This window comes from Terrapene carolina, unplaced genomic scaffold (genome assembly GCF_002925995.2).
Source record: "Terrapene carolina triunguis isolate 2854851 unplaced genomic scaffold, T_m_triunguis-2.0 Scaffold67, whole genome shotgun sequence".
Classification (NCBI taxonomy): Eukaryota; Metazoa; Chordata; order Testudines; family Emydidae; genus Terrapene; species Terrapene triunguis.
Window position 1 is genome coordinate 28,185,696 of NW_020664418.1, and position 27,611 is coordinate 28,213,306.

General features: G+C 41.6%; 1 protein-coding gene across 2 annotated transcripts in view; it reads right to left on the reverse strand.

Moving 5' to 3' along the window:
* The window catches only part of UNC13C (unc-13 homolog C), a 404,743-nt gene that overhangs the window by 34,562 nt on the left and 342,570 nt on the right, over positions 1–27,611 (reverse strand). For both annotated transcript variants that reach the window (XM_024198093.1, XM_024198092.1), the window contains 3 exons: positions 19,573–19,696; positions 16,284–16,340; positions 11,834–11,914 (listed from right to left, as the gene is read on the reverse strand). In XM_024198093.1, the coding sequence (XP_024053861.1) occupies positions 11,834–11,914; positions 16,284–16,340; positions 19,573–19,696 (262 nt within the window). The remainder of the gene's footprint in view (positions 1–11,833; positions 11,915–16,283; positions 16,341–19,572; positions 19,697–27,611) is intronic.

Sequence of the window (27,611 nt, forward strand, 5' to 3'; positions counted from 1 at the left end):
TCCTTGCACATATCACCAATACTGAAGGCCCTCTGTGATACCTCTACTAATCATTCTCATCCCCAAGGGTTCTTCTGATAGCTTCACAAAGATCGGGATGGGCGGATGTTCTAGAGCAGTGGCTTTCAACCTGTACATATTACTGTACCCCTTTCAGGAGTCTGATTTGTTTTGCATACCCCAAGTTTAATCTCACTTAAAAACTACTTGCTTACAAAATCAGACAAAAATACAAGAGTGTCGCAGCACAGTATTACTGAAATATTGCTTACTTTCTTATTTATACCATATAATAAAATTAATCAATTGGAATATAAATATTTCAGTATATAGAGTGGTATAAACAAGCCATTGTATGAAATTTTAGTTTGTACTGACTTCACCAGTGCTTATGGAGCCTCTTGTAAAACTAGGCAAATACCTAGCTGAGTTAATGTACCCCCTGGAAAACCCCCTGGTTGAGAACCACTTTTCTAGAGGTGAAGAAGGCCACCAAACAAGGAGCTGTCTCCTAAGTGTAACCCAGGACAATGATTTGCAGAGTAAAGGAAAGTTAGACTTAGGGTGGTTTCCAACATCATCCATGGAGAAGAGATGTAAATGCTGTACAATGTCAACACCAATTTGCAGAAGCTTTTTGCATTCCTTCAAGTTCTAGGAATCAAGGTCCACATAGATAATTATCTCTCATGCAACAGTTAATTAGAAGGAAAACAAAGAAGAAATGAGTGTTTAGGAGGATATTGGGGCTACTTGAAGGCAGCTTGAGACAACATGTGCCCTCTTGGATATAGATCTAGAGTTAACCAACAGAGAATACATCCTCTCGCCACCCGGGCAGTAGTGTTGGTTGAGGGATACAACCCATTGCTGTGTTCTAGTTTATATGGCTCAGCAAAATCTGTAGTAACTATCTGTGGCAAAATAGATATGCAAACAGCAGCATGTTGGCTACCACTTCATCCACACATCTGCTGAGGCTTAAGGTCAATGGAAAAGTTGCTTTATATGTGCTTTGATCATTTAAGCTCCTTTTTACAACAGGGCAGTAGTTTCAAGTTAGTGTTGCAGGTGAAGTTTGGCAATTACTCAGAAAATTTTCTTGCTGAGATCAAAAAGCAGAGCTTGCTTGTACTTGGCCATGTTCAAAGAATCAGCATGAAAGGACACAGCTGGAGCTACATGTATCATTCCATGATGAATGTGGGGGTAAACAGAAGAGTGGAGTGGCCAGGGGCCCTGGCTGGCAATTCTCACAGATGGTCTCTGGGAATAACAGGCCTGATTTCCTTGTAGTTTGTTTCATGGAATAGTGTGGTACTGTCTACCTTATGAATCTGCTTTAAAAGTCAACAGGCACCACGCATTTCACTAACAGCTGTACACCCATGCTGTACCCAGCAGCAATGGAGTAATGCTGCCTCCATTACCCTAATTTTCTCAAGAATTCAATGGAAGTGTGTAATCATGTGAATTCCCAATGAATTAGTTAGGCCTGGTCTACACTAACCCCCCAAGTCGAAGTAAGGTACGCAACTTCAGCTACGTGAATAACGTAGCTGAAGTCGACATACCTTACTTCGAACTTACCGCGGTTCAGACGTGGTCCACACGCGGCAGGCAGGCTCCCCCGTCGACTCCGCGGTATTCCTCTCGTTGAGCTGGAGTACCGCAGTCAACGGCGAGCACTTCCTGGTTCGATTTATCGCGTCCAGACCAGACACGATAAATCGAACCCGGAAGTTCGATTTCCAGCCGCCGAACTAGCGGCTAAGTATAGACCAGCCCTTAGTGGCACACTTCTCAACTTCCCTTGTCTGGGATGTTTTAAAGTGTATGTATGTTTCCATTACACCTTTTAATCAACTTATCAATGAGCCCTAAAAATTGCTAATGATATTTCTTCATACCAAAATCACCCACTCTTCTTATCCTAGTTGCTAAAGCACGGCACTGAGACTTAGTTTAAGTAAAAAGCAAACAAAAGCATTCCTAGAAAGAACCCTAGCCCAGGCCTGTGATTCTGAACGTGCATTTTTGCCTGTAAATGCTAGGTTTGCATTTAGAAAGCAGAGGTGCAGCAAAATGTAACAAAGTAGCCAATATATGGGACATCTCTTTTCCTAGACTTTTACAAGAAAAATCACCAATTTTCCCTTTCACAAAGTATATTAATCACAGAAAGGGGAGTGAGCAAGAAGAGGGCTACAAGAGACATTATAAAAAACAATTCACAGGGTACTGGAATGGAAATACACATACAGGAAAAGAGATCTGTTGTAAAACTGCAGTTAGAGAAAAGTTATTTGGGGTGTGGTGGGAAGGAGAAGGAGAACAAAACTTGGGAAAACTGAGTCATGGGAGGAAAAGAACATAATAGAAAAGGGATGATGAAGGTAGCACTGGAGACAATCATTTATAAAAAGGTTTTAGATAGAAGATGTGTTGGGAAATAGATATACAGTTGTTGCACTTAAAATGGTTCATCCCTTTGGAAAGCAATTCCAGTACAGATGGCTTTCCTGGCCACCTCTTACCTCAGCTGCAGGAAGCAGTTTGGTGTAGGGGGCCACAACAATGGTTAGACTCCCTCTGAGGATCCCCTTATGCAGGGCCAATCCTCCAAGGGCTGGCTATGCTAACTTTAGGGCAGCTTTGTTGCACTGGAGTAGCACAAAGCTATCCTATCACAACAAAAGAACTAGTCTCTCAACTAATGAAGCCTCACAGCACCCATGTGTAAAGTGTAAAAAACCTGCTTTACAGAGGCAGAAACTGTGGCAGTGAGAGGTTACAAGATTTGTCCTAGCTCACACAACAAGCCAGGGGCAGAACTGAGACAATAACTTAGACTTTGACTCCCAGAACTGTTTCCTGGCTTTGGGAGGTACAGCAGTTATTTTTTACCTGCTGCAGACTTTACAGAAGTCCTATTCTAGGATCTAAACTCCTAAATTGCAGTTGCTGTTTGGCTTTCCATTTTTATAGGAGACAAAGTTGATTTGAACTAGCCTATGAAGTGAAGTTTCATACTGACATAGAATCCAGAGTACATTCTGATTAAACAGGTGAGCAAAGCCCGCAGGTAAGTGGGGAACATGGAAACCTGGGAGATGGGTCAGAAACGAGAGGGAGTGTGGGCTATATTGGCAGAGAGAAAGGAGGGTCAGGACAAAACTGGGAGGAAAGATCAAACCAGTATCTTAGATGCCTATATACAAATGCGAGAAGTATGGGTAATAAGCAGGAAGAACTGGAAGTGCTAATAAATAAATACAACTATGACATTGTTGGCATCACTGAAACTTGGTGGGATAATACACATGATTGGAATGTTGGTGTGGATGGAAACAGCTTGCTCAGGAAGGATAGACAGGGGAAAAAGGGAGGAGGTGTTGCCTTATATATTAAAAATGTACACACTTGGACTGAGGTAGAGATGGACATAGGAGATGGAAGTGTTGAGAGTCTCTGGGTTAGGCTAAAAGGGGTAAAAAACAAGGGTGATGTCATGCTAGGAGTCTACTACAGGCCACCTAACCAGGTGGAAGAGGTGGATGAGGCTTTTTTTAAACAACTAACAAAATCATCCAAAGCCCAAGATTTGGTGGTGATGGGAGACTTCAACTATCCGGATATATGTTGGGAAAATAACACAGCGGGGCACAGACTATCCAACAAATTCTTGGACTGCATTGCAGACAACTTTTTATTTCAGAAGGTTGAAAAAGCTACTAGGGGGGAAGCTGTTCTAGACTTGATTTTAACAAATAGGGAGGAACTCGTTGAGAATTTGAAAGTAGAAGGCAGCTTGGGTGAAAGTGATCATGAAATCATAGAGTTTGCAATTCTAAAGAAGGGTAGAAGGAGAACAGCAAAATAGAGACAATGGATTTCAGGAAGGCGGATTTTGGTATGCTCAGAGAGCTGATAGGTAAGGTCCCATGGGAATCAAGTCTGAGGGGAAAAACAACTGAGGAGAGTTGGCAGTTTTTCAAAGGGACACTATTAGGGCCCAAAAGCAAGCTATTCCGCTGGTTAGGAAAGATAGAAAATGTGGCAAAAGACCACCTTGGCTTAACCACGAGATCTTGCATGATCTAAAAAATAAAAAGGAGTCATATAAAAAATGGAAACTAGGACAGATTACAAAGGATGAATATAGGCAAACAACACAGGAATGCAGGGGCAAGATTAGAAAAGCAAAGGCACAAAATGAGCTCAAACTAGCTACGGGAATAAAGGGAAACAAGAAGACTTTTTATCAATACATCAGAAGCAAGAGGAAGACCAAAGACAGGGTAGGCCCACTGCTTAGTGAAGAGGGAGAAACAGTAACAGGAAACTTGGAAATGGCAGAGATGCTTAATGACTTCTTTGTTTCGGTCTTCACCGAGAAGTCTGAAGGAATGCCTAACATAGTGAATGCTAATGGGAAGGGGGTAGGTTTAGCAGATAAAATAAAAAAAGAACAAGTTAAAAATCACTTAGAAAAGTTAGATGCCTGCAAGTCACCAGGGCCTGATGAAATGCATCCTAGAATACTCAAGGAGCTAACAGAGGAGGTATCTCAGCCTCTAGCTATTATCTTTGGAAAATCATGGGAGAAGGGAGAGATTCCAGAAGACTGGAAAAGGGCAAATATAGTGCCCATCTATAAAAAGGGAAATAAAAACAACCCAGGAAACTACAGACCAGATAGTTTAACTTCTGTGCCAGGGAAGATAATGGAGCAAGGAATTAAGGAAATCATCTGCAAACACTTGGAAGGTGGTAAGGTGATAGGGAACAGCCAGCATGGATTTGTAAAGAACAAATCATGTCAAACCAATCTGATAGCTTTCTTCGATAGGATAACGAGTCTTGTGGATAAGGGAGAAGCTGTGGATGTGGTATACCTAGACTTTAGTAAGGCATTTGATACGGTCTCGCATGATATTCTTATCGACAAACTAGGCAAATACAATTTAGATGGGGCTACTATAAGGTGGGTGCATAACTGGCTGGATAACCGTACTCAGAGAGTTGTTATTAATGGTTCCCAATCCTGCTAGAAAGGCATAATGAGTGGGGTTCCGCAGGGGTCTGTTTTGGGACCGGCTCTGTTCAATATCTTCATTGACGACTTAGATATTGGCATAGAAAGTACGCTTATTACGTTTGCGGATGATACCAAACTGGGAGGGATTGCAACTGCGTTGGAGGACAGGGTCATAATTCAAAATGATCTGGACAAATTGGAGAAATGGTCTGAGTTAAACAGGATGAAGTTTAACAAAGACAAATGCAAAGTGCTCCACTTAGGAAGAAAAAATCAGTTTCACACATACAGAATGGGAAGAGACTGTCTAGGAAGGAGTACGGCAGAAAGGGATCTAGGGGTTATAGTGGACCACAAGCTAAATATGAGTCAACAGTGTGATGCTGTTGCAAAAAAAGCAAACATGATTCTGGGATGTATTAACAGGTGTGTTGTGAGCAAGACATGAGAAGTCATTCTTCTGCTCTACTCTGCTCTGGTTAGGCCTCAGCTGGAGTATTGTGTCCAGTTTTGGGCACCGCATTTCAAGAAAGATGTGGAGAAATTGGAAAGGGTCCAGAGAAGAGCAACAAGAATGATTAAAGGTCTTGAGAACATGACCTATGAAGGAAGACTGAAAGAATTGGGTTTGTTTAGTTTGGAAAAGAGAAGACTGAGAGGGGACATGATAGCAGTTTTCAGGTATCTAAAAGGGTGTCATAAGAAAGAGGGAGAAAACTTGTTCACCTTAGCCTCTAAGGATAGAACAAGAAGCAATGGGCTTAAACTGCAGCAAGGGAGGTCTAGGTTGGACATTAGGAAAAAGTTCCTAACTGTCAGGGTGGTTAAACACTGGAATAAATTGCCTAGGGAGGCTGTGGAATCTCCATCTCTGGAGATATTTAAGAGTAGGTTAGATAAATGTCTATCAGGGATGGTCTAGACAGTATTTGGTCCTGCCATGCGGGCAGGGGACTGGACTCGATGACCTCTCGAGGTCCCTTCCAGTCCTAGAATCTATGAATCTATGAATCTATGATCTTCACTAAATGCCCTCAACACCCCCGCGCCCCCAAACATGAATAAATCATGTCTGATAGTGTTGTAGATTGCCTACATTTTTTATGTTGCTTGGGAGGACCAAAAGCTAGAGCAGAATAAGGTTTAGCAGTGAATAGATTTTCCAACCTGGTTCCAATGGCTTATTGAAACTGATTTTCTTATAATATTCCGAAGGTAGGCTTTTAAAAATGTTTCTCTCTATGCTACATTATTTTTAGAGACAGTAAATGATATGGTGCTAAAACAATCTGGAGCTGGCCATCAGTCTCTGCTAGGGATGAACAGGGCTTCACTGGCTCATATAAACCACAAGCTGTATGTCCAGCAAAGCATTTCCCCTGGCTGGCATTAACATCTGGAAATCAAGCCCATCTTTATTTCCATAACATAAGTGTCTGGAATGCAAACCTGATTCTCATTCTGTGTGAGGAAGGCATAAATATGAATAATAAAGAACTATACAGTTTAATTGAGCCAGGAGAGCCATTTTTCCTAATACTAAACATATCTGTCAAGGTTGCTACAGACAATACACTATATGGCGAGTGATAATATGCTATATTTAAGATGAATGGTCATTTTTCAGTGTGATGTTCTTCCAAGTGTTAACACAAATATAATATATTAAATGATAATTGCAGGTGGTTTGGTGAATTCATTTTTTAGCTCTAAAAAGAATCAATAACAAATGGGAGTGTGGGAATGGTCTGTATAAAAAATACCCATATTGGTTTTAAAGTTATATAAATCCACACATGACAATATCAACAAAACCCAACAAACATAGGCAAACAGGAAAAAAACAATGAAAGCCAAGGTCTTCTATGCTAACACCCTCTCCTCCCCCAAAATTGCATCAGCAATCTCATGTTCCTCTCACTTGCACTTGTTTGCCTTTCTATAAGGTATATATTCCCCCATGTCACCTGAAATTCTTCATTTTTGTCATTCATCTTATAAATTAGGTGTCTTCATTAAGCAATTTCTGCCATGTTATGTTTAAAAGTGGGACACAGGAGCTTTTCTGTCTTCTAATGACAAATCTCTTGGCACAACCCTGGGGCAATTGCATTCCATTTTGGAAAAGACTTTGTGATTCTGTTGACTGAGAAAAATCATGTCGCAAATACAGTTTTGACTCAGTGGGTAACTTATGGTGCCATGCTAGTTCAGTAACATCTGACAAATGATCATGCAACAAGACCATTATTTTACTCCAGTTTATGAAATAAGCTTGCAAATGAATACTGGATTAATACTTCTTAACTTTTGATAGTTACTGCAAGTTCCATTGAATTAGCAGGACATTGGGGCAGAATTCATACAAGGGGAAGAACTTCACAGGTTCTGCCAATTTATTATAGGTCCCAGGATCTTTGAAATGTCATTAATGACTTTCATCAAGTGAGCTAAGGGTACCACTGGGTTACTTAGCATTAAAATGATATTATCCCCACAGCCTTTTGTAGTACTCCTCTTGCTACAATGCTAGAACACTCCAAATATTTTGTGATTGCTTCCACAAGAGGTTCCAAATCCATTATAAACAATATAGATGACAATGGGCAGCATTGTCTGGCACCTCTTCCATGTGCAAAGAGGTGAGATGTTACTTTGTTAAACAAGACGAATACACTGGTCCTCAATATCTCTTCTTCGTTAAACCATTTAGTATATAAAATAGATATAGCCAGTCCATCCTCCTACAGGTCTTCTCTGCATCCAGAGATTTAGGGGCAAAGTCTCAGCTGGTGTAAATGGACTTCAGTGGAGCTTGACAACCTGCACCATTGAGAATCTGGCCCATGGTGACAATAGGGAGGTGTGAGTCATGAGTGCTCTGTGCTATATATAATAAAGTCCGAATGTTTCCAGTGACTTCCTTCCTTTCACAAACCTACCTCGGAGGATTGTATAAAAGTGGCTAATGTCATCTCTGCGCTAAGATCGTGGTACAGCTATTTACTTCTGCATTTAAAAGTGATGTAGGGTATGGTTGATAGTTCAGACATGCTAGTACATTCCTAGACCACTAAGAAAATCAAATCACAGCTCTGTTGAGATGAGCTGTGCCGCCTTTTCTCAGCTTCTAAGAAAACAAACTTCACTATCAAGGCTAACAGCTCTCAAACCATCCTCCCCTAGGGATTCAGCTGCATTTAAGTGCTTTACTGTCATTTAAATTTTCTCACAAGAGAAGGGACTTTTCACGTTGTCCCACTTTATATCTAATAATATCTGAATACTGGGCTTGGTTAAAGACACACAAGAGAATGATACAATGGATAAGATTCTGTGTTGTGCCTCTTAGTATTCGCAGCCCAGGTGGAAAGGTGGCTTTAAGGCAGCTTTGTGCCCTCCCAATCTTTGGCTGTTCACAGGGCTGGTGTAGTTTAGACTGGACCCAGGGCCTGTCTAAGTTAGGGCTGCCTTCCTGTTCAGAGCCACCAAGAATCTCCATATCATGCTGTTCCCTCTTACCCCCAGGCACACTCCCTACACCAGTGCTTGTGAAGGGGTCCTTAAAGGCAGCCTTACTTCTGTCTTGTGCAGTGCCTGATTTCAGGACAAGAACCTGATTATCTTCTGGTCAGATCATTGGCGAGTCTGTAATAATATACAACCCTCTAAAAATCAAGTTAGCAGAGTCAAGAGTATTGGATATGAATGTGGAAGATCACTTAGGGCATTGGTAAGTTATCTAGATTCTCTTTTTAAAAATTGGAATCGAACAATTAATTTTCATGCAGTAGAGCAGTGTTTCCCAAACTTGGGATGCCGCTTGTGTAGGGAAAGCCCCTGGCGGGCCAGGACGGTTTGTTTACCTGCCGCGTCCGCAGTAGAGAATAATTAAACTGCAGCTGTACTCTGAATTGACTTGAAAAGTGGCATCATGGGGTTCAAAGATTATTGTGTCTCAGTCACTCTCAGATCAAATGTGCTTAATTTACAAGATGTTTTCTCTAACTGCCAACTCTGAAAACTCAAATGAAAAGTCAAGCTGGCTTCTTCTGGACTCTGACATCTTCAATAATCAAGATTCTGGAGTGATCACTTAGTTAATAATTATGCCAGTGATACAAGGGCAAGAACACAAACAGGTTCACTGCCTTATAGCTGTGTTAGCTCTGGGAGGGTAACAGAAGGAAGAGTAATACTAGGGGGTCACACACTTCATTGCTTCTGTAGGCTGAGCTCATTGCACACACTAGAGGCACCATGTATTCCTCCATTCCCTCTGCATCACCTTCCTACCCGCCGCTATTTCACAGACTCCCTGCAATCCTCTCACCCATGCCAGGGTAGCTGTGTGCCCCCTCTACCACGTGCCGGGGCTCTGTTTCTCCCCACTGTTCTCTTCCCTGCTTACCATTGTCTCCCAGACCGGGGGGCTTCCATCTGTTCCCCTAACCATTTTTATTTCATTTCTTTCTATCTGGGAGTCATTCAGTGCCATAATTTAAAACTGTATTAGGATGATAGGCAGACCTGAGATGGGGGTATTGTTATGTTGGAAGGTATTAATAGCTTTCATCAACTTTTTTTGATCTACTGACAGATGCAGAGGTAGCTAAAGCTGCTGGAGCTGTTAACCAGATGCCAGAGCTCTTTGTGTCCTCCATTTATACCTTCTATTTTTCTGATGTTCACAAAAATCAATAGGGTTCGGCACCTTGATACCTAGAACATTTCCTTAACGTTCAAATTGACTGGATATGGCATTCAAACATGATCACATTATATTTGTGGGCAGACCAGAAGGGCAGACCAGGGGTCGGCAACCTTTGGCATGCGGCTCGCCAGGGTAAGCACCCTGGCGGGCTGGGCCGGTTTGTTTACCTGCCACGTCTGCGGGTTCGGCCGATTGCGGCTCCCACTGGCCACGGTTCGCCGCTCCAGGACAATGGGGGTGGCGGGAAGCGGCGCGGGCTGAGGGATGTGCTGGCCACCGCTTTCCGCTGTCCCCATTGGCCTGGGACGGTGAACTGCAGCCAGTGGGAGCTGCGATTGGCCGAACCTGCGGACACGGCAGGTAAACAAACTGGCCCGGCCTGTCAGGGTGCTTACCCTGGCGAGCCGTGTGCCAAAGGTTGCTGACTCCTGATACAGACAGACAGAAATACCATCAAGTTGAGTGTAAGGCCTTGCTTTGCTTGGCCAACAAGATTTTTGTGATGCAAGTCAGCAAATATTCACATAGAGGTCAGAGCTGTTGAGAAATACACTGCCATTTTACATAGAATAGTCTCTTTTCTGACCACAACCACATTTTAATCCAGCAGTTAACTCAGTTACACTAATATTTACCTGTTTGTAAAATAAAGATAACAACAGGGGTGAAAGTAAGCTGGTACGGGCCGGTATGGCGTACCGATAAGAAGTGGCCGCCGGTACCAGCCCGTACTCAGCCGATGTTAAAGCGCCTCCGCGGCAGCGCTTTAACATCATTGCCCCTTTTGCCCCCCCTCCCCGGGCCGCCGACGGGGGAGAGGGAAGGGGCAGCTGCCCCGGGGCTCCCGGCCGCTGCTGCTGCTACGGTGGCAGCGGCTGGAGCCCTGGGCCCTTTAAATCACCGTTGCAGCCCAAGGCTGCACGGGCCAAGCAGCATGGATGGGCTGGCTGGGGGAGGCTGACCCCAGCCCCACCCCTTCTGCCCGAGGCCCCGCCCCTTCCGGGGGCCCAGAGCTGGGTCCCCGTACCGGTAAGTGCTTAATGTTACTTTCACCCCTGGATAACAATACTAGTTTCTACTTGGGCAGGGGGGTCTTTAATGTTTGTAAAGCATTCTGAGACCCTCTTCTGGAAGGTATACTAAAATGGTATACCAATGAAATAATTTCTACTTCTGTTAATATTGTGATAGCTAAAATGAAGGGATTGGATAGAATCTTTCTACAGGAAAAATAGCTTTTTTGTGCACAATATTTTGGTTACCCTAAAAAACTCCACTTGTAAAGCATTTACTGTAACAGTCAGATTTTTCTAAAGTAATTATCTTGTAGATTGTGGACACGCACAAAATTAATTGATTCAGTTGTGTTCTTAACAGCTGCCTGACAGATGTGATTGGTTTCACTGAAAAGGGGCCACTGTATAGAATAATTAAAAGGCATCCTTGAAAGAAATCCAATTATGTACAGGTGGCAGTTAATTAGAGGGTGAATACAAAAGTAGAGAGACAAATTTAATTGGACATTTGTGGATAAAATAGTACGTTGTACAACAGAAAAATGCCTTGACTTCGAACAGGCTGTGAAATGTTTTCCTTTCTCATCTATGTTTGCAGGACTGTGGGTAGACTGTGCCTGTGAGGTCCAACCTGGCTTTGAGGAAGATAGATGGGCCATGCTACAGCACAGGGAGAGCTCAACCTATTTGACTCAGCCAGACTAACTCTAGGCCACCAGGGGAGGATAATAAAGAGCTAAACCTTGGCTACCGCTTGAATGGATGCAGTGCATTCTCTGCCTACAGTTGGCCACCTCCTCGGAGAGGGGAGAGGGACCTGGGGACCATAGCTTTGTGTTCAGCCCACCTTAGGGAGCCTAGCACCACCTTGCATGATGTCTGTGCTCCCCAAACACATTGTGACAGAAGGGCAAAGATCTTTATGACCCTTGTACATTTACGCCAGACCACTGTAAACCCACACAGAGCCAGCTCGAATCTAGCTCATACTGCAAACACTTCAATCATATATTTGCTCATTCAGACACACAATATATGCATACAGGACATATACAGCTGTACCTTAATTGTAGCTAGTGCTACCTCCATTATTGCACATTGCCTCAATGTCAAACTTCTAGTTTCCTCTCGAGTGACGTGGTCCTGAAAAACATGTTAATATTGCAGCTGTTATAAGGTCTTGCTGCTTCTCTTGCCTTTTTAAAAAACATCTACATTTGGCAAGGATGCACTCACCCTTCGACTCTTTCTTTTAAAATAAACTACAGCCCAAAGCCATTCCATTGTTTGTTGAAAATGAGAATTGAAAAGAAAAACTGAAATTTAATGCTAGGGTATCTGTAAAGTGTTTTCCAATTATTTTGAAAAGACAAGTTGTTTCTCTGTTCTGTAAAGAAAATTGATTAAACATTATAAATTGTGATGAATACTTGTGGATGCCATTAAAATTGCATGTTTCACTAATGAAATTTGACTGTTAATTGGTGTTTGGCAGAAGCTCAAACATAAACAAAAGTCTGATTGGAAGGAAAGTTAGATAAATAAAGGAAAAAAGGGGTTTGTATTCCTGAAAAATATTTTGTGAAATCAACAGCTCATTATATACTTAGGCTGTATTTTAATTGCTGTATCAGATTGGGCTGTTATTCAAAGAAACACAAATTGCCACATTTCTTCAAAACTCAAATGCCAGTATTGGTATTGGCTGGAAACTGACAGGCATAAAAACCAAACTCAGAAGCTTTTTTTTCATGTTAGCATTTCATGTTCTACACAGTTGAGTAACAGAAAACTGCTTCTTTCTTAAGCTGTTCAAAACTGGTGTAGAGAGGAAAAACAATCAACCTTTTGGAAACCATTGGCAAAAGTCTGCTCTTTTACTTTATCCCACATAGAAAGATGTTTTATTTGTACTGCAGCTGGCCTGGCTGTAAGAGCTCATTGTCATTTTACACATACTATTCCTGGAGGCAGCTGAATGTGTAAAGAATCAATAATTTTACACTGAATTCCTCTGGAAGAGGAAGATTTACCTGCATATTGAGAATACAAAGAATGGGTTCAGTGCTACATTTCTGTTCTTTTATCTCTGCTTTAACTTCTCTGATAAGAGACTGTTTCTGTGCCCAAGAATGATACCATACCATGGCAAGTTGGTACAGAGCTGGAGAACATCAATAAAACAAATGTAAAATCATGTAAAAAATGAAGAGTCTAGCCAAAGTTTTTAGGTATGGTAGGGTAATTTGCTAATGTAACACACTGATTTGTGCTCATGGATGGAATCTGTGGCAGTACAGTAAGGGCTAGGTTATGTCTTTTGACTGGGATTTCCCCAACTAGCCAAAATGACTTAGGGACACAAATCCCTTTGAAAGTGTTCACTGCTAGAACTGGTTGAATTTTTTTTAATGAAAAATGCCATTATTGTCAAAACTGAAATATTTAATAAAACGATGTCAATTTTGACAAAATTCCCATAAGAAAAAAATCTATTTCAGAAAATTTTGAAATTTAGTTTTAGATTCTCAATTAAATTTTGAATTTGATCTTTTTTCTTTTTTAAATTATATTGTTTATGACATGTCAGTAATCATAATATGCACTACTTTTACTGACATGCCATAATATAACAATATAGTTGAAATAGACTAATTTTATTTTTAAAATCACAGCGTCAAACTGTTTCATTGCAACACAACAGGAGACACTTTGATCTAAAAAAGATGTTTCAATCAGTACTAAAGTGGCAGCTGCCCTTAGTCATTTTTAAAATACAGTAATAATAGAACATCAACTATTATGCACTGCTCCTGCTGACAGATCATGAAATAACATAAACATTAAAACATATAAAAATGAAAAACCCTATAAAATAAAATTTAAAATTAGAATTTTCCAAAAAACTTACATTTTTCAGAATTTCCATTTTACAGGAAATTTTGAAAATATTTGTTTTCATTTACAATCAGAACAAAAACAATTATCAAAATTTTCCCACAAAAAGGAAATTCAGAGTTTCGACCAGCTCTACTCATGAGTCACTCAGTCCCTTTGTCCCCCAAGAAGTACTATGGGGGTGAAGAGGGACAGTGCTGCAGCCAGGCAGCACACAGTGCGGCAGGTACCCCGAGGGTCTGTACTGGGACCACTTCTGTTCAACATATTCATAAATGATCTGGAAAAGGGGGAAACAGTGACATGGCAAAGTTTGCAGCTGATACAAAATTAATCAACATAGTTAAGTCCAAATCTGCCTGTGAAGAGTTACAAAGAGATCTCAAAAAACTGGGTCACTGGGCAACAAAATGGCAGATGAAATTCAATGGTGATAAATGCAAAATGCTGCACATTGGAAAACATAATCCCAACTATACAAAGAAAATGATGGGGTCTAAACTAGCTGTTATCACTCAAGAAAGAGAGCTTGGAATCATTGTGGACAGCCCTCTGTAAACAGCTGCTCAATATGTAGCGGCAGTCAAAAAAGCTGACAGAAAATATTGTAGTACCACTATATAAATCCATGGATGGTATGCCCACATCTTGAATGCTGTGTGGAACTCTGGTCACTCCCGTCTCAAAAAAAGATACATTAGAATTGGAAAAAGTACAGAGAAGAGCAACAAAAATGATTAGGGGTATGGAACAGCTTCCATATGAAGGAGTGATTAAAAAGACTGGGACTGTTCAGCTTAAAAAAAAAAAAGACAAGTAAGGGGGGCTATGATAGAGGTCTATAAAATCATGAATAGGGTGGAGAAAGTGAATAAGGAAGTGTTATTTACTCCTTCTCATAACACTCAAACTCAACGAAATTATTAGGCAGCAGGTTTAAAACAAAGAAAGTGCTTTTTCACACAACACACAGTCAACATGTGGAACTTGTTGCCAGGAGATGGTATGAAGGCCAAAACTATAACTGGGTTCAAAAAAGAATTAGATAAATTCATGGAGAATAGGTTCCATGAATAGCTATTAGCCAAGATGGTCAGGGATGCAATCCTAAGATGTGGGTGTCCCTAAACTTCTGACTACCAGAAGCTGGGACTGGAGAACAGGAGACGAATCACTCTATAATTACCCTGTTCTGTTCATTCCCTCTGAAGCATCTGGCACCAGCCACTGTTGGAGGATACTGGGCTAGATGGACCATTGGTTTGACCCAGTATGGCCATTCTCATATTCTTTGAGTTGGACAGATTTAGAGGCCAGCATAGAGGTGTATGTGGGCCATGATGCTCGTATCAGGCACCTTGTATCCATGGGATCACTGTGAAGGAGTAGTGACTGAACTCCCTAATCATATTCACAGAAGCACAAGAGGTGGGAAAGGGGTGTCTTGTGTCCTTGGCCCCTTGTGCATCCTTGCAGGGAGCAGAATCACAATTTGACCTTGTGTTTTAAAAAAAAGTCAATTTATATTGCTTTGCATGTTTATGTTGGGATGCAGCATCGCAGCTGCTGTGACAGCCTCTGTTTAATAACTACTACAGGGCAATTTTTGTTCTGTTTGTACCTGAGCAGGAGTAATAGCAAAGAATGTTGGGTACATTATATATTGTGCAGAGGGTAATATAAATACAAGTGAGACTAAAACTATAGGGTTCACTGCTGTGACACTATTTTCTACGTACACCGTTATATATGAGTACGGTATTATGTATGTGGTAACACATACACATGTTTCTGTGCACATTGCAGGAGTGTTTATATGGTGATGTCAAAACTGTGCTGACTGTTTACAAATTAATTATTTTTTTATATTTACTGCCAAAGTTTATGAGACCCAATCCTTTTCCCATTAACCAGAGCTGCTTGTCAATACTAGAAATGAACCATGAAGACACAACACCAGTTACTGCCTATGGAAACAGAGTGCTCTAGAATTTTAATGTAGAAGAAAGTAAGCACAGAACATACCATTATATTCTTTGTAGACAATGAGCAGGACAAATTTACAAGTGGTCATGTACTATTTTTATTTTCCCTAAAGCTGGTCCCAGGAGGAAGCCAGATGTAATGGTCCACAATTTCTATTAAAGCTAATTCTGCAGCAAACCACGGAGTAGGATAATTTCATGTTAATAAAATAGACAGTTACAATGAAGATCTGTGGTATGATACACAGGAACACACAGTACGAATTGCCATGCTGGAATAGATCCATGTAGCCCTGTAACCTCAGGCCAATGCTGCACTGACAGAGGCCAATGCTAAATGCTTCAGGAGAAGGTTTAAAATACTCATATTACACCTGGTCACTTATGCAATATGGAGCTCGGAGGAATATTTTCCTGACAGCAACTAGTGATCAGTGCAGTGCATATTCAGATACAGACTGTGAAACCATTACTTATTTTGCTGAGCAGTTACTCACACAAGCTGCCCCATTGACTTCAATGGGCCTGTTATGACAGTAAGCACGAGTGAGGAGAAGAGGGTAAGCATACAATTTATCCACCCTTTCCTTACAGTTGGACATATGTAGATTCATTTTAACCTACGTTACCTTCAGCTTCGACAATTGTCCAAGATCTTTAGCAGCACTAAATATCATCTGGGGCCCCTATAAACAAACAAAATTGAAACTGAAGATACAGAATTTTCAACATTACTACAGAGCTTTTGCTTTTTATCTCAACATCATTACTATTGTTAAATGGCTGCCCTTTTTTTTTTTTTTTTTTTTTTTTAGAAAAGCCCTTTATCACATTGGTTATCTTCAGTATTCTGCAGATCAAAAGTTAAATAAAACCTTCAATTCCAATTAAGTCATATTTTGATGGAGTTGACAAAGCAAAATATTTGGAAATATACAGTACAGTGGTCCCAATCCTGCAAAACCTGAGAAACACAACTCCTATTGACTTCTATGAAATATTCACTTGTGTAAAGAGGGCTGGATAAAGTCCAAGCATCCCTATATTGAACCAGAAACATTGTGTTGAAATATATTTGAACAGCATATATGCAGACAAAACAATATTTTGTAATAATCAAATCCTGGCAAGATGTAGACGGCTTATGCTACCCCTTTATGTTAAACAACCATCTGCTTGGAATCCTACTACAATGCACTGTAAACATTTGTTGCAGCACAATTACCCCAAGAACTGTAATTACCAGTGGTTTTTGGCAGCTTAAAAAGGAGTGGTTCTAGATGACTGGCTTCCATTAAAGACAAATGACAGAAATCAGCTCAACTTACATGGGACAATAGAACAATTTTTCATCAATCGTTCCTTTCTTTCCAGAAGATCTCGATTTTCAAAACTGGTCTTTGTGTTTCTGTGTATCCCTACTAATGACATTTTACTTTTCAAATCTATAAACTCAGCTTAAATTCTCACTGCTTATTAGCAGCCAGAATGGTAAGAGAAAAATTTTGCACATTGTAAAACAAGTTCTGTTTCAGCGTGTCTGTGCTTGTACCTTCCGGTAAGGGAAGTGGTATTCATGTCTATGTAAAGGGAAGGAACTTCCCTGAAGCATCCTATTGTTGATTGAATTTGGTTAATTACAAATAAGATTAGCGAAAAATGAAACCAGCGTGTGGCTATGCACCTTATCCATCATATTGTGTATCACTTTATAGAAGTTACATATTTGGAAGTTAACAGATGGTGAAGCACTGTACACACTTGTTGTGCTGTGATCATATTTAAAAACTGGTCCAGTATTCTTTTGTAACTAATTTTCCCCTCCCTTGACCACTACAGATCATAAATGTTCTATTTTATCTCTCTGCTTCTATTATGCACCTGATAAACAAGGCTTGAAAAATATACTAGACAGCTACTAGTCAGGGGGCAATGTTAAAGGTGTGTGTGAGGGGTATTTCAAACCAGTGAGGTTCTGGGGCCCAGCCCAATCCAACCTTGCTGTTTAGAAGGACACTGAAGTTGGACTTCTATCCAGGTCTGTCCTTGTCCATTTTGCCCTCTGGCTAGTAGATGATAAATGTGAAGCCCACACACTCATCTGGCTCCTGGAAAGCAGAAGGTGCACACTCTCACTGGACCCTAAAAACTGCCATCCAAAAGCCTCATGACAATTGGGTGGGAGATGAGGAGGAAGAGGGTCCTCAGGTTTTACCCCACCTCCTCTCTTCCTGGCTTCTGCCTGAACTGGGCAGGTCTTTTCACTCTAAGCTTTCGCCAGAGCTTAACCAAATAGCAAGGTGACATGATTTTTGTCAGTTTCCCAGTTGACTACAGGGTTACAATAAACAGCTATGAAATTGACAAGGCTCTTGTTGGCTTCATATAGTTTGCGATTAGATATGGTCAAGGATTTTCTGAGGTAACAGAGTTTTGTCAGAAAATGTCAATTTGCCCAACTTGAGATGTTTCCAGGGTCAGTGGCTCTAGGACAGACCCACAATGTGGACTGCTCTTCGGTCCAGCATTATTTAACTGCAGGCTTGTTTAATAATACTTTCACTGCATACGTACAAACCCCTTCTTTGATTTGTCTATAGTATGTCACAATAGTTTACAAAATTTTAATTGTTGCTATTGGAAAGTGGTGATTAATTATGTCATCAGTGCGAGATTTGAGCTTGCCCCTGCTGTATAGCGTTCTAATAGATATAATTTACATTTGAAACTGAATAAATATTATAAATGTCATCTGCAGCTCTGTGAGTGCAATTGCTTCAGTTCTTACTTTTTGGCTCCCTTGCTGTGTTGTTAGCCGTTTTAATGACAAAACAATATATACAGGAACATCGTCCCTGGACACACTGTAACAATATAATAATCCACTTGTAACAAAAGACAGCAGACTCATTAAATGCAAGATTAACCCTCCTACACACACACACACACACACACACACACACACACACACACACACCAAACAACAACAATAATATTTCTATATTACACTACCTCTCCTCACCCCCAAAAAATCACAACAGTCTGAGATCATTATTTTACTGCTTTCTCATAAGGTACATCCAGAATTTGACAAACCCCCTACACCAGTGTTGTAAGTACAGTATCCCTAGATGGCATCCCCATTTGAGGATCATGTCAGGCTACCCTCACTATTGCCTTGGGTAGCACAACGACCTCCTCCAGCTGTACCATGTTCCCGGCTTCCTGTCATCCTGGTAAAGCAACCCCTCCCCTGCTGCAAAGGGGATCTCTCTATGTCTGGTTAACAAATCTAGAGCCAGACTGTGGCATTGAGTCACTGGCTGGGAAGTGGCTGCATTTTGGGGTGGTGATGAGGCGTCATATAGCAGGAGGCTTTTGGGGAAGGGCATACAAGGCCATGACCCTGCCTGCTCTCACTCTGCATCCCCACCCCTTAGCCTCCTAGGAAGGCTAGCATCTGTGCTGAAATAGTACAGTGATTGAATGCCCACTGTGGCGGGTTGCTTGTGTTCTCTCTTGTCCTTGCACACCTGCAAAGGGCGAGGCATCATCTGGCTATTAATTTTCACCACAGGCAATAAAGCCATCACAAATAACATTTAAAAACATGCTCTATGAAAGCGATCCTGCCTTTTACATTGCACCCCACCTTGATGAAATGCACTGCGAGAATGCCCCAATCTAGGATGGGCAGGCAGGACACCCAATAGCGAGGATTTGCAAACCAGCTACTAAAGATCTGCTCCAGCTTTTCTGCTGAAAAAGTACCCAGCAAGCTGCATATAGTGACCAAGTTCCTCTTTGGGGGCAATTTTCTGGAAGGATGTTTTAAAAAACTGCTACCAGATGTCTGATTAAGTAAGGTGATTATTGCATAGGTTTTAAATGTGTGTGAATCATGGCTTGGACACTTACGGTTTGGTCTGTCAATGGTGGAAGCACAATTTGTTTTTCTATTTTGTTCAGGACTGATTTCCACAGCTCTTTCAAAACCCGTTTCAGAACTGTCTTCTCACAGATTTTTGCAGAGAGACTTAAACTGGAATAAAGTAAAACACAGGCTGGTCTCCAAATCTAGCATTAAAACATCAAAGGCTCTGAATTAACATAAACTCAGATTAACTGCTACCTTGTGCTACAGTTTCTCTGAACCACTATGCCAATAATGCCTTTTAGACATCAGTGTTATTTCACAGCATTATTCATATGGATTTTTGAACATTTCAAATCTTGTCTTCTAGATTAGGAACAAACATTCCATGTAAACATCCAGCAACCCTTTTACCATGCTCAGTTTAATATACCCAACAGCACTGTATTTATTGAAAATGAAACATAACGGTTGAACTGTAAAGTTATGCTCAAATGATTGGTATAGTTAAAAAACTAAAACTTAAAGGGTTATTGTGAAATTAGTTTCTGCTTAAAAAGAAAAAGCTCCTTTGTTGTCCTATGTTGCATCTGTGCAGTTGAAACTGCTTGTGATATCAGACAAATTTTGGGCTGACGCCTTGAAACACTTACAGTTATGCATACACATTTCTTCTGATGTCAATGGGACTACTGAGTAGTAAGAACAGGCTCTGTAATAAGTGTTTGGAGGATCGCTTCCCCATCACAGGTTTATTAGGATCGAATTGGGTATTCATGAAACATGCTATATGTGGAATTAAGCACCTTTTACTGCAGTGCACACAAATGAAAAAATCTTCTGTTTATTCTTTTAAAAAACAGCAATTTGTAAATACGTATGTGGGGAGTCTTATAGTATTATGTAAGTTTTGATCATGTAAATGAGCATATAACATAGAGGATGTACAAATCACATTATAGGTATGTACATGTACCAGTTAATCTTTCTACTAGCTATTATAGGTATGCATATGAAAAGTGATAGTAATAGAGAAATAATCACAGCAGAAATCACATGTATTTGCAAGGCAGGTGATACTCCTTAGAAGCATTTTTATCTCAGCTCCTTGTTTTGTATATATGTTTGTTTGGATTACATTTACATTTAAATATACATCTAAATTCTACAAAAATGGTGGTGTCTCTTTGGCAAGTATTTAAAACCTCTTTTAAAAAATTAAATTTGTATTTGTTTATATTTCAAGGAAGGTGTGTTAGGTAACTTCAATATATATTGATTTGTGGTTTGATGCAATAGAAGAGGGAATCAAATGGGTTATTCCATTCTTACTATTCAAGGACAGATCATGTGTGTTTGTGAAGATTTTTGGCCTTTGTCTTCTTACAGACTTATAAGAGAATCATGTTCCTCATGTCAAAGGAAATTAAGACTACGAAAGTCTATGCTTCCAGCGGCTTTACACACAGGACTAGATAGATGGTTAGAAATGAAAGCCTGACATATAGATACAGCTGCTGGAAAGCTTCTCTCGGGGTTAGGAATCTGGCTTCTGCAGCTGCCAGTGTTGCAGAAACAGTCAGCTCCTACGAGTAAATTAAGGGAAAAGAATGGGCACTTTCCACACTGCCAGTTACACTGAGCTCCAGTGCCAACTGACAAAGAACCAAATAAACAGAGTGTACAGATTTCTCCCAGATTTTCCTCAGTACTCTATGGTGTATTTAATATATTACATGAAACCTACAGAAAGCAAGCAAAAAACTCTTTCTATTTCCTTCTCCCCTCCTTGCAGCTCCTTTTTGGGCCCTTTTAGATTGTCTTCACCTTCTTCAGATGCACTTCCTGCTTTCCTAACATGGGCCTGCAATCTCAGTGGAAAAATAAGTCATTATTTCTTGGACCCTGTCCAAGATGTAAGTTTCTAGGAAGAAATATTCACCAAAAATTCAATTGGGGTCTATTAGTTTTGGTGTTCTGGGAATCCACTTAAATCACTCACACTCCCCAAGCAGGAAACATGCTCATGTAAATTATATTTTCAAAGTACAAAGCAGCAAGTAAAAATGTCTCAACTTTCTGAAAAGGAAAACAGAAGAGCATACAAAGAGACTGACTTTCAGAGGTGCTAAGATACTGCAATTGACTTTCATGGGAGTTGAGAGTGCTCAGAATCTCTGAAAACATAGCCCATAAAGATGTGACCTTTAGAAGCAACAACAGTGTAAAATTATGTCCCAGAGAAAGAAAGAAAGAAAACAGGAGGCTCTTTGAGTGTGTGATCCCTAACTGTAATCCACTGTGGGTTATGCATGTGCACAATATACCCTGAGCCTGAGAATTTGAAAGTAGTTTTCATTAATTCGTGCATGCATCCTGGCTCACCTCATGTCTCTTCCTGAGGGGATAAAGGGCAGAGTGGACTGACCGCCTCTCCAGTTCCTTCTCTACTGCAAATCAGATAAGATCTGAAGCAGAAGGGAAGGAAGGTGGGTATTGGAATACAGCCTGATGTCTTCAAAGAAAGAATATAGACCAAGATGAGAGGAATATCTGTAGTTTCTCAGAGAATGCCTCTTTGATGTGCCCAGGAAGAAAAGTTCTTCCATTTAGCTAGGTAACATCTAGTAGAGTCCTTTCTACTATTAGAGAGGATGTGTCTTGTATAGCTATGGAGCATGAACGTTCTAAGGATGATGCCCATCCAAATACCAAACTCTGAGATGGAGTGGATGCAGATCAGGGTGCTTGATCTTGCTGTTGCACAGGGTCAGGAGCTTGGGAAATGTTGGGAGGATGATTGGTGGTCAGGATGCCCGTGTAGGAGGTTGGGAAACTAAAACTCTCTGGCCCAGAAGGGGGCAATCAGGATGACCCGTGCTCTGTCCTGACGGATTTTGCATAGAACTTGTGGCAGGAGCGGTAGCAGAGGGAAGGCATAGTTGAGCTGGTCCAACTAAGGAGGAGGCAGAGCATCACCCTGGGAGTGATGACCGAGGGCTCTTCTGGAGCAATATGTGGTGCATTTCTGTTTGCATGAGAAGTGAACAGATCCCTTGTTGGGGTTCCCCCATAGAGTGAAAATATTGTCCAGTAACCGAGCTCCCACTTGTGGTTGACTGAAAAATGTGTGCTGAGGGAGTCTGCAAGCACATTTTGCTTTCCCAGAAGGTAGACTGCTGATAGGATGATTTGATTGCTGATACACCAGTTCCAGAGGCTGACTCCTGCACACAAGGAGGCAGATCTCGCTCTTCCCTGCTTGTTGGTGTAGAAGATACAGTAGTCGTAACATTATCTGATGTTATAAGGACACAGTGAGTGTGGATGAAGGGAAAAAAGGACTCGCATACCTTCCGAACTGCTCATAACTCCAGGATATTGATGTGCATTCTGGACCCTCAAGATATCCAGGAACTTTGTGCTGTGTGGCTGTTAATATGGGCTCCCCAACCTAATAGGGATGCATCTGTAATAATGGTCTTGACCAGAGAGGGTTGGAGAGAAAAGGGGATGCCCATGCATACCTAACGAGGATTTGTCCACCATAGTAGGGAAGACTCTACCTTGGCCGAAACTGTACCATGGGGTTCATGGAATGGTGGTTTGGGGAGTATACTGACTGCAGCCACATTTAAAGGTTGGCATAAGTGCATGAGGCCGTATGACCTAGGAGAGACAGACATATCTTGAACAGTACTTGAGGGTTGCTTGTGATGCGAGCTATGACATTATTCATGGTCTGGAATCCGTCCTTGGGCAGGTACACTCTTGCGGTGATAGAATTCAAGGTTGCCCTGATGAAGTCCAGAGATTATTGGGGAGGGGGGGTGAGAACAGATTTTTTGGCATTTACACTGACTCCCAGTGCGGAGAGAAGGTGTAGCATCATGGAAGTTGATGCATAGGCATGCTGGCGGGATTTGGCAACAAGGAGCCAGTCATTGAGATAGGGAAAGACAATGAGCCCACAACATCTGACATGGGCTGCTACTACTGAGAATATCTTGGTAAAGACTCTCTATTCCAAAGGGGAGTACTCTGTACTGAAAATGTTCGGCGCCCACCATGAATCCAAGGAATCGTCTGTGAGCGGGATGAATGTCTATGTGAAAGTAGGCATCCTTCATATTGAGAGCCATGAACCACATGCCCTTTTCTAAAGATAGGATTATAGAGGCCAACGAGACCATGCGAAAACTGAGTTTGTGAATGAAGTGGTTGAGCTGGCAGAAGTCGGGATTGGTCTCCAACTGCCCTTCTTTTTGGGTACTAGGAAGTAAGTTGAGTAAAGCCCTCTCCCTTGGTATTGAGGAAGGACATGTTCTATCGCTCCTCACTGCAACAAGTAGTTCAACTCTTGTTTGAGAATACTCTTGTGAGAGTAGCCCCTGAAGAGGGACGGGGAGGGTATTTTGGAGGAGGTAGGGATGCAAACTCTATCATATACCCAGAGTGGATGACGTTCAGCATTCACGTGTCTGTTGTTATTGCATTCCAAGTGTTGAAAAAGAGTACTAGATGACTCCCAAATGGTGTGTGGGGCTTGGGAGTGTTGTGCTTAATGTTTTGTGGTTCTCAAGCTCCCATCAAAAATAATGTCAAGCCAGAGGTTGAGGTTGGGATGCAGAGCCTGTTGCAGTGTGTGTGAGGAAGCAGGATTTTTGAACTCTTTGTCTCTTATGTGGTAGTTCACAGAGTCTTTGATGGGAAAACTGCTGAGCCATATGTTTAGATCTGAATGATCAGCAGTTATTCCCAATGAGTGCAGGGTAGCCCTAGGGTCCTTCAGGGCATATAGGGACTTGTCCATCTTCTGGTTGAAGAGGTGTGATTCAAAGGGGAGGTCCTCAATGGTAATCTGGACCTCTCTAGGGAGCCCTGATGCATGGAGCCATGACTCCCTGAGCATGATGACGGCAGTAGCCATAGCTCTAGATGATATCAGCACCACTGACTGCAGCTTCTGGAGAGCAGTCTTGGCTATCAGTTTGCCTTCATCTATCAGAGCTTGGAAACAAGCTCTGTCTAGCTGTAGAATGCTGTCAGTAAACTTGGCATAGTTCAGGAAATCATATTTAGCCATTAGTGCCTGGTAATTGGCTATTCTGAACTGGAGGCTGGATGATGAGAAGACCTTTCTCCCCAGCAGATCCAGGCATTTGCCTTCTTTGTCAGTGGGAGTAGACCGGGGATATTGCTGTCTAGCACTTTCAGAAGTGGTGTGGATCACCAGTGAGTTGGGAGCGTGGTGAGAAAACAAAAATTCTGCTCCTTTGGCTGGCACATAACTTTCTTTGCCCTTTTGGGGGTATGAGTGCAGGTGGCAGGGGTGTGCCAAACTGTCCTATCTTGCTCCAGTATGACTTCATTAGTGGGGAGAGATATTCTGCTGGATCCGGATGTGTGGAGGATATCTAAGAATTTGTTCTGGGAGTCATGGACCTCTTCAAGAGGAATCTGAAGTTCTCCAGCAACTCTGTGAAAAAGGTCCGAGAACTGCCTGAAGTCATTTGGGGTGTGTGGGGAGAACAGGAGTTACTGCATCCTCTGAAGATGAAGATGGTAGTCTTACTGGTAACAGTGGAACTGCTGGATCCAGAGCATAATGTTCCTCCTCTTCCTCTGTCAGCTCTGGTGGCAGATCTGAGCATCCCCTTACAGAGGAGACAAGGGGTGACTCCCTGGCAAATCGATCAACTCTGCAGGGGGGTACTGATCCCAACCCCCCCAATATGGCCAGTAGAAGGGGGTCTGTAGGTGGTCATGGGGCCCCTATGGCATGGGGTACCAGCAGCTCAGAGTTAGACAAGGCAGAAGTTAGTTTTAAACAAGCCCAGATCTTTTGGGTGGTGGAGGATAGGTAAGATAAGAGAAGAAAGGTTCCTCAGGTGGTTTGGAATCTCTGGATGCAGAGAAGGCTGATTCCAATTCCAGCGGTGGTACACCTGGTGCCACTGGAGGGGAGATGTATTCCACCTATGGGATAGGTGATAAACTCCTTCCAGCAGTCAACTCCCTTGGTGGAGTTTTCTTCCTGTAGAAGGAGGGGATTCCAGATCCAGGAAAGCAAAAATGTCATGTGGGGTGGCAACGGATTCAGACCTCCTCAGTGAGAGGACCTTCCACTTGTTCCGAGTCACCAAAGCCGGCGATGAGGGAGATGCCCGAAGTTAACAGTGATCAGATTTCATTGGTGCCAATGGATCCCGGGGTTCCGGAGGTGCCGAGGGTGATCGTACCAAAGGAATGTGGTCTGGTACTGATGCAGCCCAATGCTTATGGGCTTTCTTATAATGCCTCTGGGACCTAGGACATACTAAGTCCTCATGAGCCAAGGTGATGGGCTTACTTAGAGATGAATCAGACTTCTTTGAAGTGGATTTAGAAGAAGACTTAGTCACATGCTAATGAGAGTGCTTCCTGGCTTCTTGATGAGATCCCGCCTGTGAGGGGTAGATTCTCCCACACTACAGTCGGAGCTTGCAGCAGGAGGCACGCTCCTTGCTGAATTAGGGTGATGTATGGGGTAGTTCCCTGGCTTGGGTCTGACTGGGGTCTCATGGCTTTCTCCATGAGGTATTTGCAGAGATGAAGTTCCCACCCTTCTCGTGCACAGCTGGGGAATGATTGGCAGATATTGCACCTTGCTGCATTGTGAGCTTCCACAAGGTAGTACAGGCAGCACTGGTGGTTGTTGCTGACCGAGAAGGACTGCACACAGGAAGCGTAGAGTTTGAAGCCCAGAGTCTTCGGCATAGTCCGGTACCTGAATGGGTTGCATGGGGGAGGAGGTCCCCCCAGGAGAATAATCTAAACACTGAAGAACTATAAAATTCTAACTGTTAAAACTGTTTACAAACTAGATAATTCTTATTTTGTAGGGCAAAGCCCAAGCCGCAGACACTGAAGGTTCCAACCAGTACCATGTGGTGGTGAGAAGGAAATGGAAGAGACGGTCGATCCACCCCACCTTTGTTCCCTCGGTCAGAGGCACAAGATGAGCCAGGATGCATGCGCAGACCAGCGGACACTACTTTCAAAATCTCTGGCTCCAGGCACATGGTGCACATGTGTAACCCACAGTGGAATACAGTTGGGACTATCACTCGAAGAAGAAAATCAATTATGAATTAATCCTTTGAATTAGCCTTTGCGCATTACAGTCATAACACCAGAAAACCTTTCCATCCGTTGAGCAATATTTCACAATTATTGCCCTCAAAGCCAGGCATTAACCATGAGCACATATTAAAGATCGACATGCTGGTTCAGCAAAAGTGTCTTATCTAAACCAGGACACGTCCCATTATATAAAATACCAGTTTGGTACAAATCCTCACATCAAGAAAACAAACCATGTAAAAGATTCATGTTTTAGGAAAAGACCTGATTGTGAAAAGGAATGTAGGGGGTTGTGTTTCAGAGCAATAGATCTAAGTGGTAAAGTAGGCTATACCCCATTTTTTCAAAGAAAAACCTCCACTTGTGTCCTTAAAACTTTAGAGAAAAATGTGTGTAGTTGGAAATGTTTTAAACTTTTTTTAAATGTTGAAATGACAAACACCTTTGTGAAATGCAGACTTTCAACTATGTTAGTTAAATGCAAAGCTCCTAATATAATTCCTAATATCATTGTCAATGGTAAAATGCTTTATATACCAACCTGAAATCTAAGGACCTTGCTAAACTAATTACTAATACAAAAAGCCATTTCAGTATAGAATATTTCTAATAATGGGGAACTAATTAAATTGGCATGATCAAACAACTCCCTCAACCAATTCAGGAAGACAAGAATCATCATCTCTCCAAAAGTTGTTATGAAGAATAAACAACTTCTTTAATAACTATTTAGACTAAACACAATAAGAATTCCTGAATCTTGAAAAGACTGATTTGAGAACTAAAAACTTTTAAGTTTAAATTTAGATTTAAGTACACTCAATTATAACTATAATGAAAAGAAGTGTTCAGAATTTCTGAAATCAGAATTTCATTTCCTGTCAAATGCCAATAAAATTGAATGACTATCTCACATAATGGACTAAATAAAAAGAAAGTTTAAATTAACGTTAAAAAT